At 40.0% G+C, this 19,843-nt stretch overlaps 1 protein-coding gene across 2 annotated transcripts in view; it reads left to right on the forward strand.

The window, feature by feature from the left end:
- Positions 1-617: 617 nt before the first annotated feature.
- Positions 618-19,843, forward strand: part of tnk2a (tyrosine kinase, non-receptor, 2a) — a 21,297-nt gene continuing 2,071 nt past the window's right edge. Inside the window, exons 1-19 of one of the 2 annotated variants that reach the window (XM_008396476.2) lie at positions 618-819; positions 1,912-2,006; positions 5,587-5,749; positions 5,881-5,951; positions 6,532-6,726; positions 6,800-6,949; positions 7,714-7,809; positions 7,886-8,067; positions 8,157-8,283; positions 9,001-9,147; positions 9,644-9,738; positions 10,509-10,703; positions 11,786-11,877; positions 11,961-12,005; positions 12,078-12,313; positions 16,060-16,263; positions 16,426-17,042; positions 17,210-17,354; positions 18,438-18,533. In XM_008396476.2, the coding sequence (XP_008394698.1) occupies positions 5,587-5,749; positions 5,881-5,951; positions 6,532-6,726; positions 6,800-6,949; positions 7,714-7,809; positions 7,886-8,067; positions 8,157-8,283; positions 9,001-9,147; positions 9,644-9,738; positions 10,509-10,703; positions 11,786-11,877; positions 11,961-12,005; positions 12,078-12,313; positions 16,060-16,263; positions 16,426-17,042; positions 17,210-17,354; positions 18,438-18,533 (2,856 nt within the window). In that variant the 5' untranslated portion in view covers positions 618-819; positions 1,912-2,006. Of the gene's footprint in view, positions 820-1,911; positions 2,007-4,349; positions 4,546-5,586; positions 5,750-5,880; positions 5,952-6,531; positions 6,727-6,799; positions 6,950-7,713; positions 7,810-7,885; positions 8,068-8,156; positions 8,284-9,000; positions 9,148-9,643; positions 9,739-10,508; positions 10,704-11,785; positions 11,878-11,960; positions 12,006-12,077; positions 12,314-16,059; positions 16,264-16,425; positions 17,043-17,209; positions 17,355-18,437; positions 18,534-19,843 lie in introns of those variants that run through there. The other variant, XM_008396474.2, reaches the window with a different exon arrangement.

Here is a 19,843-nt window from a genome sequence, read left to right on the forward strand (position 1 = left end):
ATATAACCAACGCATAAACTGCCCTAGTAAGGCACATATGGGTTGTATTACAAAACCCAGATACAAATTTCGGGTTTTATACATGAGCTAAGCCATTGATCAGATTAGAAACTTGGATATTTGGAAAGTAAGTAGCAAAACCAATGTTAGTTTAATTAAATGAAATTGCTGTTTACAATTTCTGAGGGAAATTAACATGTTTGTTTTACAAAATTCTTTTTTCTTTTTTTATTTGGTTTGGAGAACCTTATTATTTCTGCATTTATTATTTTTGCATTTCTGCAAATCTGTTTTTGATTTTGTTAGATGTAAAGTTTGCCTTTTTAAAAAAAAAAAAAAAGTGATGCATTTTTTTGTGTGTTGATATTTCCGCTTTTATTTGTAATTATGCCAGTTTGGGTAATTCAGGTGATCAATCTAATTTTATTAAATGTAAACTTATTATTATTGAACAAATCTAGTTTCCAAGCATACTTTTCCCGCGTCATGTAAACTCTTAAACACAAAGTTGCCACTCACAATATGGCGGACTCTGTGACGCATCGCCTAAGTGGGGGGTCACGAGCTGTCCGAACCCTAAAAGCGCCGTAGCGTCTTGACGTTCCATTCTTACGCAACGTGACGCTCAAATCACGGCGGACTGTTAAGGAATACCGGGAGGCAGAGAACAGACGGAGCTAAAGCCTGAATTTAACCGAATCAAAGTAAACCCGGTCCGGCTTCCCGCCGGGGTGCGGTGCGGCCGGAAGCGGAGGAGGAGGGAGGGGGACTGACCAGGGGAGAGCCTCTGCTTCCTCCCACAAGACTCCATCCTCTCAGGTCTGTGCGCTGGGGTTTGTTTTTGCTACATGTTCCTGTGATATAAGCTGGTAATTTATAAAGTGGATGATGCTAATAAAAGCTAATAACGGAAAATGTCGCCATAACAAACTCAACTGAAGCTGAGGAGCTGGAGTCCACTGAATGTGACGGAATGGTAATCAGCTTAAGACTGACCGAGGATCAGTTCAAGTCTCCTCTGTTTACAAGCAACGTGACAGATACAAGTTATACTACTCTAACTACATAGTAAAATGTCTCTTTAAAATTGTAAAAACCAATCTGTCATTAAGCAGCACATCTTGTTATAAACCATAAACAACATATTAATTGATATTAATAAGTCTGAGGTCTGTTTCCTAATAAGACCAAACTGGTACAGATTTTACCGAACACCTGAACACATCATTCAGCTTTTAGGAAGAATTAAGACACCTTACTGTGGATCGGACCATTTGGTCACCATCTGTACATCCATCCATCCATCCATCCATCCATCCATCCATCCATCCATGTATGTAACACAACTGACAAAAGGTACAGGAATTATTTGGTTGTAGAGACAATCGTGATTTATCATACGTACACAAACATACACACACACACATATGTATATATATATATATATATATATAAAATTTTTTTTTTTTCATATTTCATATATTTATAATTTCAATCCTCAACATAAATCAGTTTAATGATGAGGAGCTCTTGTGTATTTCTGAAGTTTTTATCTTCCACCATGGGAAGTAATTTACTCAGTAAATATTAAACCAGAATTTATTAACGCTAACGAATTAGAAGATGGGATAATATACTGTTAGGAGATTGTTGTGAAATGAAATAAGCAAAACAAAAAGTGAAAATGACTTCCGGTGTCCAGGTACTGAAGGAGTTGCTGCGTAATGAAACTGTATTTTGGAGGTTTTCTCCTTTGCTATATTGAATAAAATAAGAATTTATTCTCGGCTTGACTCTGTAATGAAGCTCTTTTGGTGTTGTTACAGCTCAGAGTTATTGTTCTGCTCCATAGAAGCAAATTAAGCGTTGAGTTTTTGCTATATATCTGAAATTTGTTGTTCTTTCCTGCAGATGTGGCGCCCCTCCACTCATGGCTTTCTTCAGGTGACGGTGGGTTAATTAAGTCACTCCTGACTGCAGCTAATCACCAAAAAGACTCCTGCAGGGTAAGATCAGCGACATAAAACCACATAACATTTCTAATACACATATTTTTTTATTTTTAACAGAATTAAATCTGCTATGTTGAATCCTACCTGTTTTTATCCCCCTGGTGGAGAAACTGAACATTACAGGCGGCAGATTCATTGTGGTTTTCATGGAAAAAGCTTTACTTACATGAAAAACAATTTAAAAAATATATATATTCTTTAATAGGGCTATTCAATGCATCACATATAATTTATTGATCTAAAGAAAAACTGGTAAAACATTGTACTATTGCAGGCATTCAAGTATTTTAAGGGTTTCTTCATTTAATTTGTAAAATATAAGGCAAAACTAAATACATTTAAACCATAATTGTACATTTATGCCTTTATGTATTTTACCAATCAAATAATCTAGCAATGTTCTAATAAAAAATAATATAGTAACCTGATAGACTTTACAGTCATATGGAGGAGAAAAATGACAAAATGGCCACTGCGATGGGTTTTGTTTGGTTTTAAAATGATTAAACATGAAGTGTAAACAAGTACAACCTGTGAAAATGTGAATTATAGGTCCTAAATCCTGTTATTTTTGACTCATACTGCAAATTTATGGGAGTATTTTACTTCCTTGTGAGTTTCACTCTCTGAAATTAGTGAAAAAAAAAGACATTTCTTATTTTTTGAGCTGTACCTGCATCAGGTGTTGCCGTTAGAGCATCTTGGTGTGTTTTTACTTCCTCCCCTCATTTTAAACCGCCCAGAATGAATCTGAAGCGTCTTCACGCTGATTCCAGGCCAGCTGAAGCTAAATTTAGCTCTGATATATTTAGAGCTCTGCCCTCCATAAAACACGACTCAGATTTTGTGCTCATTCCTTACAGATGAACAAACATCGATATGGACTGATTTGATGCACCGTTTGGCCTTGTTGCTATTGGCAACAGCCCACTTTCACATCCACTCATCTTTTTGTTTTCTGTTTTGCTTTAATCTTCAGCAGAATCTTGCAGGATACAGTAGCACATTCACTGTCCCACTGTTGACATTAGGGGTGTTCAAATTGTGGCGCGGGGGCCATTCGGCGCCCTTGGAGTGATTATTTTTGGGGCCCCTTGGATCACAATTCATAAATTTGTTTCACCAACCTGAGTAGTTGATGCTAATTCACTTTTTAAACATTAGGAATTTAAAAAAAAAGATGCAGACAAATGAAAAAGCACCAAATTTAAATTTTTTATTAACCAATTTTTTTTATTTTTTTTGTTTTCGGTTAAATTTGGTGTTAAATTGTCACATCCAAAAACATGTAAATTCTATTCATCACTTTCTGGGTATTTTAATGCTAATTAATGGCACATTGACCAACATATCTGATGTGTACTGATGTTTTTTTGATAATTTTTGTTCTCCAATCAGTGACTGTATTTTTGTGATGTAAAGCTTTTTGAACTGCCTTGTTGCTAAAATGTGCTACAAAAATAAACTTGATTGATTAATAACTGGCAAACATAGGTAAACAGTTTTACAATAAAAATGTGTCGGAAACTGGTATTTTACTGGGAAGACATCAGTTGGTAGAACTGTTGAAGGTCCTGATGAATTAAAAAGAGCTCAATAATTTCAGTTTGTTTGATTTATTGTTTTTCTCCCTAGCAGAAACTGGATAATAAAAGTCTTCAGTTTGGTGTTTTGGTCTCAACCAGCTGATTTTTGCAGGACATTTTTGTTTACAGAGACTTCATAGTTAATTTTATTTGTTGCTTTGTTTTATTTTGGATAATGAAAGTGTCATCCAGTTAAATGTTTATTAGTTTATTCAGCTTTGAGAATGTGTTCTTGCATTATTATGCCATTATTACCATTATACATCACTTGAAAATGGTCTCAAAACAACAATATAATCGTTTATCGCGATAATGTCTGGGACCATTTATCCAGTTCTGGGTTCAAATCCCAGCCAGGGTTTTTCATAATGGAGTTTTCTCTGATTAAATCGGTGGAAATCCTCGATTCATCCATCAGAGCGGCCGCTCCTTTGTGCATCGTCTTTCTAATGCATGCTGGGAACCGTCTCCACATCTCTCTCCATCCTGTCTCTGATGAGAGCAGCTGAATTATTTAGCACCATCAGACGGCAGAGATCGGCTGCTGAGCCAGGAGCAGATGGAGAGGAGGAAACGCCAGAGAGAGAGTGAGAGAGGAAGAGAGAGAGGGGAAGCGTGGAGGTGTCCGACGCTGCAGGCAGCCGTGAGTCAGCAGGGAGCGAAAAGAGCAGCAGGAGGGAGGATCCAGAGATCGCTTTAGGAGATACGACCAGAGGAGTGTGTGTGTGTCGCATCGGTTGAACGCAAGGAGGTCACGGAGATGAGAGGAGATTAGCGCGTTGGACTAAAAGCAGAGCTTCCTTTGAATAGCACAAGACCAGGAGGAGAGGAGCGGCTCCAGCATGGGGGAGAGCTACATGTACCAGCGACTCCCCTACGCCCGAGCGGAGGGGGAGGGCGAGGGGGAGGACGAGGAGGAGAGGGGCAGAAGAATCGGGGGACAAATGGTAAAAAGAAAGTCTGATGCTGTGGGTGGATCTGCAGCATTTCTCTCATTACATCATTTGTGCGTTAATGTAGCCAGAATGTGGCCGTTTCTCCTGGTTACAGCTGAATTATGGGAGATAAATCTCTGCTTCGCAGTGCAAATCTGTTAATGTCTTTTAAACTTTCCAGACCTCAAGATTTTATTTTGATGTTTTGTCATAGAACAACATAACTGGAAAGAGAATTATTCATACAGTTTGATCAATTTAAATACAAAAGTATCCAAAATGAGGTTTTCAATTGTTAAGGGGAAAAAGTTTACCGAAGCAGTTAAGAGTTTGTGGTAACACATGATAATCACATGATAAATTAAATCAAACTTAATCATTTCCATTTGCATGTTTTATAATTCTTCTCTCTTTTTCTACCAAACTGGATGACAAAAGTTTCAGTTTGGTGTTTTGGTCTCAACAAGTCCTTTATTTTGAAGGACAATTTTGTTTACAGAGACTCCATAATTCATTGTATTTGTTGTTTCTGTTTTTAAAATGTCTTTCAATTGCAGCTTTAAATGTTCAGCAGTATTTAAAGTTTATTCATCTTTGAGAATGTGTTCTTTTATTATTATTATTACAGTCCAACACCATTATATTACTTGATAATGGTCCCAAAACAATATTATTGTTTATCGCAATCATGTCTGGGACTAAATTTGTTATTATGACAGCAGGTCTACTCATTTTATTTGGTAAAGAACTAAAACATTCAGGTTTTCTTCTCTTAACGACTGACTTGTTTTTCCTTGTTTTCCGCTTTAAGGTCAAGTTTATTTGTAAAGCACATTTCAGCAACAAAGCAGTTCAAAGTGCTTTAAAAAGGAAATATAAACTAAACTAAAACATTTCCCAAGCAAGTTATTATAAATGCACAGAATATATTTAATATTAAACCTGATAACAGATCTGATCAGATATGTATGTTGCAGCTGGATGGCATCCAGTACAGCCAGTAAACAGATAAAATGTGTGTGTGTGTGTGTGTGTGTGTGTGTGTGTGTGCAGATGCAGAGTGAAGAGGGCACAGAGTGGCTGCTGGAGCTGCTGACTGACGTGCAGCTGCAGCAGTACTTCCTGCGGATCCGGGATGAACTCAACGTCACGCGACTTTCCCACTTTGACTACGTCAAGAATGAAGATCTGGAGAAGATCGGCATGGGGCGGCCAGGTGAGAGCCACTGATTGGATTGTTTTATGCCTTTGTGTGTGTGACGTCCTGAATGGTCATCAAATAATCCTCTGTTGTAAATACAATCAACAGTGTTTGTTATTATTATTTGCTTTGTTTTGTTGGATCAGGTCAGAGGCGGCTTTGGGAGGCGGTCAAGAGAAGAAGAGCCCTTTATAAACGCAAGTCCTGGATGAGCAAGGTGCATTAAATGCAACACTGTCTAATGTTGCATGTAGACAATGAGGAGACCTAGTAAGACCGTTAGTTAATAGGAGTTAATAGTGAGTTACCATTACTTAACAGTCAGTTACCATTACTATGTGATAGTCCATAGTTAGTAGGCATCACTTAATGATAGTTAATAGTCAATTACCATTAGTTAATAACAGTTAATAATGAGTCGCCATCACTTATTAACAGTCAGTTACCATTACTAAGTGACAGTTCATAGTCAGTTAATATTAAGAGGCAATAGCCATTTTAGTTACTACTTAGAGATAATTAGTTAGTTAATAACAATTATTAGTCAGTTACTATTACTGCATGATAGTTTATACTCAGTTAGCATTACTTAGTGATATTTATTAGTTAATATTAAGAGGTGATAGCCGTTTCTTAGTTATTACTAAGTGGTAGTTAAGTCTGTTTCTATTTTATAATAGCAGTTAATATTCAGTTGCCGTCACTTACTGAAGTTGTTGATTACCCAGACATGGTAAGTGTTAACATTGTCATAGTTAATAAGCCGTAAATGGTTGTTATTGATCGATTATCTGCAGGTATTTCCAGTGAAGCGGTCAGACACCGACCCCCAGCAGGGTGCATCGTCGGTCCCACCTGCAGCCAGCAGCGAGCCTGGAGACTCGCTCACCTGCCTCATCAAAGAGTCGGAGATGCAACTGTTTGAGCGACTCGGAGACGGCACATTTGGAGTCGTACGGCGAGGAGAGTGGACTGCACCAAACGGCAGAGTGGTGAGACAGACGTTTTTCTGCAGGGTATTTACACCGAGTTTCAGGAAATGACTGCAGCCTTTGGTTTCCTCAGCTGTCCGTGGCAGTGAAGTGTCTGAAGGCCGGCGTGCTGGACTCAGACGGTTTGGATGACTTCATCAGAGAGGTGAACGCCATGCACTCTCTGAGCCACCAGAACCTCATCAGCCTCTATGGAGTCGTCCTGACGCAGCCCATGAAGATGGTAATTCCTGAGCGTTTTCTCTTTTTCAGCTCACATTAGGAGTCTTATTCAAAAAACGGTTCTACTTTGAAAGGATCCACTGTGTTTGTAATAGCTACAGTTATCCTCAGGATTACCTCAGGCTGTCCAGCAGGAGCTCATGGGGTCGTTATCTAATTTCATTCATAGCACTTTATTTTGTGTTCATAAATGTGGGGCCTTGAAAAAGTATCCATTACCTCATAGCCTTTCCAGATTTAATTTAACGTATTTCATTGATATTTCTGTAATAGAGCAACACAAAGTATTATTGGAAAGAAAATGGCACTCTTTTTTGTTTAACAAAAACTTGGGTAACCTATTTTTGTATTCTATGGTTGTCCACAACGGTCAACAAAATAATGAGACTCAAAGCTCAACAACAAAAATCACAACACAAAAACAGAAGCTATTTTACGCCAAAACAGAAGTTGAACTAAGAAATGCTCCATAACTTTTGTTGTGGCTTTTGCATTTTGATGACCCCTCTGGGCCACTGTAGTTTTCAGCCCTTCTGAGCCGGTACCTTTTAGAACCACCATTCTCTGCTCTCACCAGTGCAGGTGTTTGATTTATTGTACGTCTCTACCAGCTCTGCACCAGTCCAACCAGCTCCAGTTCAGTGGAACTGAATAGAGAGTTTCTGTGAACATCAAGGTTCAACTGATTCTAAAGCAGATTTAGGCGCTGACTTGCCGCGTGGTAAGGACGTTTCCTGATCTTTGCTCATGCTTCTTTGGCTCTAGGTGACTGAGTTGGCGCCTCTGGGATCCCTGCTGGATCGCCTCAGAAAGCGTCAGGGCCACATCCTCATCTCGATTCTGTGTAACTACGCCGTACAGGTCAGTTTTTGTTCTTTAAAGGTACAGACTTTTTATATCAGACCTTCAATGTCTGTCACTGTGTGTATTTGTACAGGTGGCGAGTGGAATGGCTTACCTAGAGCAGAGGCGATTCCTCCACAGAGACCTGGCCGCCCGCAACGTCCTGCTGTCCACCAACGAAACGGTGAAGATTGGAGACTTTGGCCTGATGAGAGCGCTGCCTACTCACACCGATCAATACATCATGGAGGAAGGCCACAAAATCCCTTTTCCTTGGTGAGGAAATCAGGCCGCTCCTCCTTTTCTGTATTGACATTCTTTTTTTAATTTTGATTTGCCAGCTCTAAATCTTTGTTCCTGTCCAGGTGTGCTCCAGAGTCTCTGAAGTCTCGCACTTTCTCTCACGCGTCTGATACCTGGATGTTTGGAGTCACCCTGTGGGAGATGTTCAGCCACGGACAGGAGCCGTGGGTCGGGCTCAATGGGAGCCAAGTACGTCCATCACTCTACACAATAAAACCATAAAGGAGAAATTTTGTACTAATATTTGGGCCTCAACTGCTTCTAAAAACAGATTAGGAAAACATGCCAGCCGTGTTTTTGGCCATAAGTTCATGTTTTTTGGTGCCTGGAAAATCAGTCATTTCAAAACCTTCTGGATTAAATCACATTCAATGGGAACTGCGCTGTTACCTAGCAACCACAGCAGAGCTCTGCCCATTACCAGCAACCCAAGCTGAACTCCAGCATGTTTCGTCGGCTGGTTTTACTGCTGTATGCGCGGTACAATGGCTGCTGGAATAGACAAGTGTTTTGTTGTTGACTTACCACCCAGAAACCACTTGCTGCATTCTTGTTGGTTGTGCAGGAGGCTCTACTAATGCTTTTTAAAGATGTACTGTACGGTTGTATAATTGTGCAATTGTTTGCAGCTATTTTCATGTGACTGTATAAACGCTGAGTTGGGAGTCATGGCCAGCAGCAGATTATTCAGATTTAAAGAGACAGAGGCCCTAAAACTGCTCAATCTGCAAGACTGACCTGAACAGACTGAAACTTCATTATCTAGGAATAATTTTGTGCATTAAAAAGTAATGAACATGTTTTGTTTAGGCCTACCATAACCTCCACAAAACATAATAGGCCCCCTTTAAGAAAAAAATAAATAGATTATTTTGGTGTTTCTGAGAAATGAATTCCCATCTGCAGATCCTCCACAAGGTTGATGTTGAGGCTGAGAGGCTGTGTAAACCTGACGACTGTCCTCAAGACATCTACAACGTCATGCTGCAGTGCTGGAGCCCCAAACCTGACGACCGGCCCACCTTCATCGCTCTCAGAGACTTTCTGCTCGAGGTCACTCAGCTTCACCTCGTTATCTCATCAATACGCAGAATAATGGGTTTAAAAGCAGAGGGGCACCAATCAGACATTTTTATGGATGATTTTAGATCATCTGACTTGTTGATATCAATTTAGCCCATTCTGATCCAAAAATTACAAGAACATAGTTTTTTTTCCCTTCTTTGCAAAGTGAGAAGGATTTTGTTTAAATAAAAATTAGATTTTTCAATTAAAAAAAGATAATTTAAAATTAAGTAGCAGTTGTGTAAAACTGTCAAAAATAATTAGAACAGAAAAATGTCTATATTTTGATTCTCTTTGATCACTTCAGTGATGATAAAAACAGCTAACATGCTTCTTCTTTCAGTAATAACTTCCATTCCGAAGAGTGTTACAGCACTACCACAATGCATTTCATGTTGAAACACTTTAAGTGTGATATTTTTCACAACAGGATCTTAAGGCTGCGTCTTAAAATGCCTCTTCTCCTGTGTTTGTGTTTGATCAGATGTTGCCTACAGACATGAGGGCCCTGCAGGACTTCGAGGAAGAAGAGAAACTCCAAATTCAAATGAACGACGTCATTACGATCATTGAGGGAAGGTCAGTGTGGCTAACCAGCAGAAGCAGTTTGAGAAAGCTGAGACTTTTACATCCTTAAAAAGTCTTAAATTTGTGTATCTTAAAATTGAGGTCTTAAAAAGTCTTAATGTATTTTTTTTAAATAGTTCACTTTTGCTTAATTACCTTAATTGCTGGTCTTAAATTTTATGGTGGCAGGACTATTTAATCTTGTATATTTTGTGTAGTCTTTTTTTTTTCTCATGAGACGATTGAGTTGCTTCTTCATTGTGCTCTGTGGCTTCAGGCGGTTCAGGTTACTGCTAGCTAGCAGCCAATTTTCCCCTGCTGACTAACCAAATTATATTAACAGCTATATTAGCAGGAACCATTGGTTCTGGTTCCTGCAGTGGGGAATAAGCTATCAAGCTAAAAATAGAGCTAGTTAGCTAGCAAGCTTGCTTTTTTGTGTTTAACATTGTTTAAAATGCAAATTTATCACCAGCTGGCTGGATGATGTTCATCTTTGTTACAATGCTGCATTGATTCTGTGCAAAAAGATTGGCATTTTGGGGATTAACACTGTTTCTTTTGTACATTTCTGATGTAATGCAGGTCTCCAAAACTTTTTAATGGTCTTAAAAAGTCTTAATTTGAGGGAAACCCTGTTTTATGTGCTGTTTTAATTACATTGATCTGAAAAGAAGAAACCAAACTCATACTGGCCTTCAACTCTTCTGATTGGTCAAATGTTTTCAAAGGAAATAAAAGCAGAAATGAGTTTTTCACCTTCCTTGTCGCCATGTCTTCAGGGCGGAGCATTACTGGTGGCGCGGGCAGAACCGACGGACGCTGCGTGTCGGTCAGTTTCCTCGGCACGTCGTGACCTCTGTGGCCGGCTTGTCCGCCCAGGACATCAGCCGGCCACTGAAACACTCCTTCATCCACACCGGACATGGCGACACGGACCCTCACAGGAGCTGGGGACACGCAGACCGCATTGACAGGTGAACACCAGCTAAACTGACCGATTATTAAGTGTAAGTGTAGCATTTAGGAGTTTAAATAAAACATTTCTCTCACATCACAATGTTGCTTACAATTTAAAATCAAGTCTAACAATAAAGGTGGGTAAAAATGCAAGTAGAAGTCTTGAGGCTGGTGATAACAAGACATTTGGGGGGGATTAGGGTTAACCCTAGCCCTTAGATATGGCAATTACAAGTCTTAATTTATGTTGTTGCATAGACAATTTAATCTCAGATATTCTATGTAGGTTTTTTATTATGGGACTTTTCTATCAGACAAAAATTTTCAGTGTGCGCAGACATGTCCTCTTATTGTATTCTGTGATTCAAGGTAGTAAAGGCTATCGGTAACAATCTGCTAATGCTCGTTTGCTAACTAGCTAGCTAGTTAATGAGCCATATCCCAAAGCTGCTGCCAAGAGCCACAAAAAGACCCCAGAAATTTCAGTTATTCCCTGCATTTTTTTTGTACATCTGTCGTGTTGCAACTCTTAAATTTTATTCATACTGGTCTTAAAAAGTCTTAATTTGAGTTGGTGAAACCTGCATAAACCCTGTTCTTGAATATTTTACCAAACCAACTGGTTTTTAGAGGCGAGGTGAGATCCAATAGATTAAGTAGCTCTACAGTTAAACATGGTTTGCAAATTTCAACAGGTGCACTTCAAAAAGCTGGATGTTAACCTGCTTTATCAACTCCAAAACACGTTTTGAAGTGTTTTTGGGATTGTTCTATGTTGAAAAACAACAGAAAAAGTGAAATAGATGTAGCTGAATTAATGTGTGTAGAATTTTGACCCTGATTGGTGGAAATACACAATAAATTCAGACTTTTGGATTCACAGCTAGCTGAGCTGAGCTTATAGAAACTTCTGATCAGAGCTGTATTTACAGTGCAGTTCCCACAGCTCTCCACTGGAGGGCAGCAGAGCCCACCACTGTTTCAGGAATTGTCTAGATTTGTTCTCACAACAGCAAATTGTGTGTCATATATACTTAGACATTTGATTTAATTTTGTCCTGCAGCTTTTATAACCTGAACTAAATTTGTTCTTCCTCAGTTTGTATTTGGGGAACCCGATGGACCCTCCAGATATCTTGGGATTTGATTCTGGATCTGCAAGACCAACCAAACTACCCAACCGTGCAAAGAGTAATTTGTTTTTATGTTATTTGACTGTGATGATGTTAGATCTAAAGCTTCTGGTAAAGTCTGACAAACTCTGTTTTTAACAGAGAAGCCTCCTCCTCGTCCACCAAAGCCGGCTGTTCTGCTCAAAAGTAAGTTTTCCTCTTTGCAACCCAAGATCCCACATTTCCGAGCCTGACCGCAGTGTTTCCATGCGCTCCCAGAGCCGCTCTACGACTCCGTGATGGACGACTACGATGACGAGGACGACTTCAGCACATCGTCTGGGCTGAAGAAGCTGGGCGCGTCTCTCGGTCTGAAGCTGCGGCCGTGGGAGGGCAGCGGCGTGCGATCGGCCAAAAGCGAGGTGTCGCTAATTGACTTCACGGACGACAGCTTCAGCTCGACCACGCCCTCGCCGCTCACAGAGACGCACCAACCGGATGAAGACACTCTGAAGGTAGATTCTGACTCACCAATCTCCTTGTGTGACTTTTTCACCACAGTCTAAACGTCTGAATTACAATATTTTCAGCCAAACAAAAATCCAATCCACCATTTCCAGATAACCGAGTGGAGTTTGCCGCCCTACCTTCTTCAAATCGAACAAAATTGGTGTCAAACATTTGTGCTACGTTTTTGCAGCACGATTTTTTGTTTGCGCCAATAATTTTAAAGATATTAATCAAAGGTTTCCATAGGTATTCAGAGATGATGACCTTTCATGGGGCCAATTTCAAGGTGTTAAATTCCAAAAAAAAATAAAGTCATATTTGATATGGCATTTTTTTAACTGCTTAAGTTAACATAGTTACTTTATGGTGCTATAAAATGGCACTAAGTGTCTGGAAATACATAATACTGTCTCTTTAAAATCAATCCATAAACTGGTCCGTATATTATTATTATTAAACAATCCACATGCGATTCGCTTTGGGGATGTAGAAGCCTCATTGCTGTTTTATTAGTAGTATGAATGACGATTAGCATACATATTAGTTCTTTACTTGAACGAGCATCAAGTAAAGCCATGGTGGCCTCCAAACCATGACAACACAAACTTGTAATTACAGCTACCGCTCTTAACTTTTCTATTTTCTGTGCTTTTGTTTTGCCAAATCTTCACAAAACAAGTTCAGATGTTTTTATTTGTTTGCATTCTTGGTGTGCAGAAGGCTGTAAAACATCAATTCTCCGAGGAGCCGCATCCAGACTGTGCCAAGTCACGGAAAATCTGGTTTTGTTTGCTCGATCTTTCACAGTTACCATCCTTTCAGACAAAGTTTGTGTTTTCTGTGTGGATACATCTGTTTAGTTTCAAGGCTGAAGATGCTACTGCATCACAATAGATGATTAGACATCCATAAAGAGGGATGCATTTTAGCTGAATGATTTGAAGAGGATGCACAGGTTCTGTAAGATAATGTCAAAAACAGATACAGTGGATTGAATTTCTAAAATTCACAAATACTTGAGACTCCCTGTAAAAAAACGCTTGTAGCTGCTTATATTAGTAGTTCAAAAACCAAACACAGCTTAATGTACGGTAATACACGCAGTAAAAACCTCGATTTGATGCGGTTAATAGCAGCAGAAGCTTAACAGCCACAGTGTTCCGTTCTTTGGGGTTCAGCCAATCAGCGCCAAGTAGAATGAATGGCGTCCCTGATTGGCTGCTTTGTGTCGTTGCGTTTAGGAATTTCAGCTTCTGAAGATTCGTTTTCTTTTTAATGTTTTAGATATAAATAAATAAAATTAACACATTACCGAATCCGTGAGTACCGAACAACGACTACGGTAGAGAGGAGTTCATTGTAGATCAGTTTCATCTGCTTTCGTTTGCTTTTGTCTTAAAAGTCCAAAATGCAGACGGGAAAATATGTCAAAGGTTTTACTGGAACTTAAGATTTTTTTTCTGAAACTTTCAACCAGAACTCGACTTTTAGTTCCAGATTTTATCTCCCGTCATAAAGACGTGAAATGAAGCTGACATGGGAGCTATAGACTGTAGCTACTGTGTTTTACTGACATTTGGATTATGCCGGTAAATTACGCATCGCTACTCATAATAATCTCTTCCTGTTTATTGAAGCTTCTTAATAATGTCCACATAAATATTTATCCTAATGAAAGCTGTAATAAATGACTTTTTATCATTTTAGAACAAAATACACGTAACTTACCCTCGGCATTCTCTCTTTGCTAAGCTAGCTGCAACGTCACAGATTCTTCTAGTTGAACTTACCAAAATAAAAGCACTTCCTGTTCCATTGATTCATGCATTTAACACGACCGTGTTGTAATAAACCTTAAATGTGAACAGCTTTACCATTTAAAACGGACAACATAGCTTTGATATATGGATTTAAAAACGGTTTTCTAATATTATTTAAAAAATATTCAGCTGAGATGAGAAGAACAATATTTAGTGTAATTTATAATGGATTGGACAATTTAAAGTTTGATTTTTTTTTCAGAAATTCAACAAGTTCTCATCTATTATTATTTTTCTTAGAGCATAAGTTTCTAATGGGGTAAATATTACATGTGACCAGTTTTCTAAACAATATAAAGTAACTTCTTGCAGCTTTTTTTGTGGTGAATTAAATTATTTTAAATGAAATACCACTGTTAGAAAATATTAAAAGGTTTGTAGATAGTTATGGAATATTTATTTGCTAATTTAGACCCAAGAACAAACATAAGTGATACAGGGTTAGAGATAAATTAGAGGTCATGGATTTAATGGGAAAATGTTTATTGCTCTGTCCGCCATATCAGCTACGTTGCCTTTGCTCTGCAGCTCTCTGCGGTCAAATGTCAGGTTTTAATTAACCGCCAAAGCTCATTGACCGCACTGTGGGTCATGAAACTGAATTTATGGAAAGCAATGTTGTTCTACGCCTCATTGAGCTGAGGTTGGAAGTTAAGATGATTTGTTTTTCCATTAGCGGCAAACCCAAATCCCCCAGTGGAGCCAAGCTAGCAATTAGTGGAGAGGCTCCTGTCTAATCTGAAGGCTTTAGCCTCTGACCTTTTAACTTAACCCATTCCCACTGTGAAAGCAAGGTAACACCAGTACAGTGGGTCTAAAGACGCATTAGAGACCTTCCACGACCAAGAACACAAATAAAATCACAGCTGAAGGCTCAAACAAGCAGTGATCATCATCAGTTTTACTGTTCTCCAAACAGGTGGGATGACCTGTAGCCTGGAGACGTGATTCATAACTTTTCCTCTTGGATGCATGATGATGCACTCAGGCAGGTGCAGCGTGATGATGATTGGAGCTCATCGATCGACTGCGTACCTCTCATTCTTCACATATCGACAGAAATTCAAGCCTGCAGCTTCAGTCTGCTGTCAGAGATCTGGACTACGGAACATGGTGGAAATGTGAAGCACGCTTCCATGTTGGAGATCAGAGTCAGAATGAAAAAAATCAAACCAAAAATGCATCTTTTTCTTAAATAAAAAAAATATATATATATATTGGAGCTGATATTTGATATCTCACCCTATTCTTGCCCAGTGACTGTTGCAGTAATAAAAGTCTGAACAAACAATCCACATCCATCACACATCAAGCAGACGAATACCTGACTATGGCCCGAGTAACTAAATATAAACAATGAAATTAAACAATTTACTTAAATAATGAATGATTCACCTGCAATAGCCTGAATGCTAACTCACTGCTAACATACCCTTGCCATCTAGCTAGCTAGCTAACCAATGATAGACACAAAAAGCTGGCTACCTAGCTAACTGTTACTCCAGAGAAATGTACAATCTTCTTCCAGCCAACTGTCAAAAATGTTAGCTTCTCTGTCCAATGATAAACACAAGAAGCTAGCTAGGTAGCTTTTTGTGTATATAAGTGCAAATTGTTCTCCAGTTGGCTGGATGAAATTTGTACATTCCTGTGGAGATATAGGTCTTAAATTCCTTTGACAATAGCCTTAAAAGGGTCTGAAGAAGTCTTACAGCAGAAACCCTGTTTTAATCAATGCAGGCACAAGTTTGCCCAGCTTTGCTGTCTCTAGCGACCTTTCTGCTGCTGTCTTTGTGTTTTTACCAATGCCTTTTCTGTAAACATCAAAAGTTAGCATCTTATCGTAAACTACGACTGTTTCAGATGAGGTCGTCACATGTTCTCTTTCTCTGACTCCTGACAGTTTTAATTATCCCGTTTCCCCCCCTCAGGACACGCCGTCCATCCTGGACTGGCCTCTGCCCCAGCCAGCCTACGACGAGGTCACTGCAGACTTTGACGACCAATCAGAGGATCAGGAGGTGCGCTCCATCAACAAGGGCCCACCTGAAGAAACCCTGGGCCCCCCTGTGTCCAGCATGGCAGGAAGGAGCGAGTCGCAGTCTGCCGACCTCTTCCAGGAGCTGCAGAGAGAGGTAGGTCTGCCACCACGGGAAGCTCCTTGATCAACAGTAGATTATTAAACACACAGCTAAACCAGAAGATCAATTAATCACATGATAAATTAAAATAAGCTTGATAATTTCCATCTGCATGATTTCCATCTGCCCCTTCTTCTTGCTTTTGTCTACTTACAGGTGATGGTCAAGCTCCAGGTTCCCATGGCAACCGGTCGTTCCCTCCCGTCCTCCCCCACTCCGATGCCTCTGGCTCCGTTTGGAGCCCACAGACAGATCTACCTTCCTCCGCCCTCCCCCTCCTCCTCTTCCACCTCCATCACTTCCTGCTTCGAGGACCGGCCCATGCTGCCCCCCCGCAGCCCCGTGCCCCCCTTACGCCCCTCCAAGCAGAGCTACGCCACCCGCGGCGCCCAGCAGGGGGCGCGCTCCAGCTCCATCTCCCTGGGAGACGAGGACAGCGCTCCGCCTCAGATCCCACCCAGAGACCATGCTTTCTCCCAGCCGGGCTCCCGCTCCTCCTCCCCGCTCCCGCTGGCGCCGGCTCTGTCCTCCACGCTCGTGGTGCTGCCGCCGCCGCCGCTCTTGGTGTCCCCTCGGCGGGCGGTGGGGCTCCTCGGCCCCCTGTTGTCCTCCAGCTCCTCCTCCGCCTCCAGGCCGCCGGCCTCGTCTTACTCCTCCACCGCGCTGCTGGAGCCGCTCGCCTTCAGAGAGGGGCGGGGCCTGTCCGCCATGATGGACAGCCCTCAGAGCTCCGCCCCCAACCCGCTGCCGGAGAGACCAGCCTTCCTGGAGCGGTTTGTTCAAACTCACCAGATCAGAGTTCAGTCCATCCATCCATCCGTCCATCCATCTGTCCATCCGTTTATTCATCCAACGAACCATCCATCCATCCGTCCGTCCATCCAGTTATCGTCTCACTCATTATCATTCTGAGCTCCTGGTTTTTGTTTTTTCTGATCAGATACGGCGCGGCCAACATGGCGGCAGTCAAACCCATGATGCAGCAGCAGCAGCAAACGGGCGGAGCAAAACCAAACTCCTCCTACAACAACAACAACGGCGGGACCACAGCTCCCAGCATGCAACAGGAGAAGAGCATCACACAGGTGAGCTCACATTCTACTCTCTCTTGAAATGTGGTGATCCCACAAATGCCAACATTTGCTGCAGGCGAGGAAAACAGAAATCAGTAATTGTACAGCATCCGACTGACCTCGTTTATTAAAGTAACAACCATTTGTCGACCGAGTTTTAATTAGCAGAACTCTGTGTTCACAAAGCAGCAGATGTGACCTGATTTCTGCAGAACATTTTAGCCTTAAAGCAGAAAATCATTAATCATCAGTTCCCGTGATTGGAGGGAAACCTCAAAGTGCTGTGGGCTCATTTAAAATAGGTTGCAGCTTAATTCATTGGACCAATTAATAATTATTAATAACACTGAAATGATTACCCTCATGTTTTCCTTCTTTGTATTAACAATGTTGAATATTTATATAGTAAATCTATTTATTCTAAATATTTTTGGCACCTAGCCTATAAAAGGGAAAAGTGTTCATGTTCACTGCAAAAACACAAAACCTTACCAAGTAAGTTTGGTTCAGTTTCTGGTGCAAATATCTTGGAACATTTGAATTAAGACAAAACTGACTTACAAGTATCATTTCAGGATGATATATGAGATTATTTTAAGATAATAAATCCTTCATATCAATGAAAAAAAATACTAGTTTCACTGACAGATTATTTCAGATATAACAAAAAAAAAATTCTATGTAATGAGTAAATTATTTGCCAATGGAACCAGCACTTGAAGTAATTTTGGTTTAGTTTCTGGTACAAATATTTTAGCTCACCTGAAAAAAAAACAAAACTAACTAAATATTAGCTTGTAAATAAGTAAGTAAATAATTCATGAAACATTCTAAGTTCCACTGGAAGATTATTTCACTTATAACAAGACATTTGATAGAGATTATAAGTGTAACTTTTTCATCAATATTAAGGAACAATTCACTCAAAACAAACTCTTTTATCTTGAAGACTTATTTGTAAGTTAGTTTTATCTTATTTCAAGTATCCTGAAACATTTACACTAGAAATCAGAATAAATCACTTGGTAAGATTTTGTGTTTTTGCAGTGTTTTATTAACTTGTGTGTCACTTCCTGTCACTGGTGCTGTTTGCAGGTCCAAGGAGCCGTTCATGGCGTTACGACGGAGGAATGTAAAGCTGCTCTGCAGAGCCACAACTGGAGCGTTCCTCAGGCTGTTAATTTCTTAAAGGTACATTTATTCCTCCAGTTTTTCGCAGTTTGCTCGAATTAATGCAAAACCAGCCAGTCCCTGCATTTTTCTTCCACAGAATTGCATCATTTTGTGTTTATTGCACTTTATTTGGTGAAAAACACTGGATTTATGCCACCTCCCACCTGCAGGTGGCAGTGTTTCTCACACTGCTGCCTCATCCTTACTTGATCCCAAGTTATCGTCCATGATCAATATGGGCAGTAACTAAAGGTGACATTTACAATTTTTCCAATCAAAATTTGTGATTTTGATTGAAAAAAATTACAAAAACTATTATGAAATCCTGGAAAACTGAAATAATGAAAAATGAAAAAATTTCCTCAACTGGAGTGGCAAATATGACGATGTGGCCTGTTGACAGGCTGCTATCAAAGAGTGCTGAACTTAGGCTAAGGCTCTTTCTTATTGTTTATATCTTTAACTCCCAAACATTTTTGTTTCTCAGCTGAAAGAAAGAGTTTTGATGTTATAAAACACAAACATCTGCACACTATGAATGTATTAATGTTAGCATTCTGCACTGATAAAGAAGATCAGCAGCAAAGTCTCGTTTTTGTTGTTATTGTGTTAAACCTCATTAATGTCACAGAGCGTCTGCCTGAATCCTGAGGCTCGGTTACTGTTGACGCCTCTCCGCTCCTCCTTCCTGCAGCTCCTGGGGGACTGTCTGCCACTTTAGGTGTCGTCCCAAACTAGTTCCCTTTAAGTGGCTCATAAATCAGAAATGCTGCTGACGCTCCTCCAAACGGCTCCAGCAGCTCATTTTAAAACATGAAACCAAAACAAGATGGAGGTCTTCCTCTCTCAACAATATGGCTGAAAAACTCATCATGACATGAGCATTTCATGTCAGTCAATATTGATAATTATTGATTAGTGTTTTCCTTTAAATATCTTATACTAAACTGGTGGTCTGACCTTTCATGTTTTATCCAGTTTTCACTCAATCATGTTTTTTATTTAAATCAGTTATGAAGAAGAACTGTAAACTGCTGCTGCGGCAGTTACTCAGCAGATTGTTGCTAGGTAACCAAAGCTGGGAGGGAACTTGAAACAGCTACTTACCCAGCAGTTTGTTGCTAGGTAACCACAGAGTGACTGAACTGTTCCTACTTGTTAAATTCAAAGGAACTGTTTCTACTCTTGTTAAATTCAGATGAACTGTTCTTGAGTTCAATTCAGAGGAACTGTTCCTTCTCGTGTTAAATTCAGATGAACTGTTCTTCTCGTGTTAAATTCAGATGAACTGTTCTTCTCGTGTTAATTTCAGATGAACTGTTCCTACT

The sequence above is a fragment of the Poecilia reticulata genome, linkage group LG20 (assembly GCF_000633615.1).
Source record: "Poecilia reticulata strain Guanapo linkage group LG20, Guppy_female_1.0+MT, whole genome shotgun sequence".
Classification (NCBI taxonomy): domain Eukaryota; kingdom Metazoa; phylum Chordata; class Actinopteri; order Cyprinodontiformes; family Poeciliidae; genus Poecilia; species Poecilia reticulata.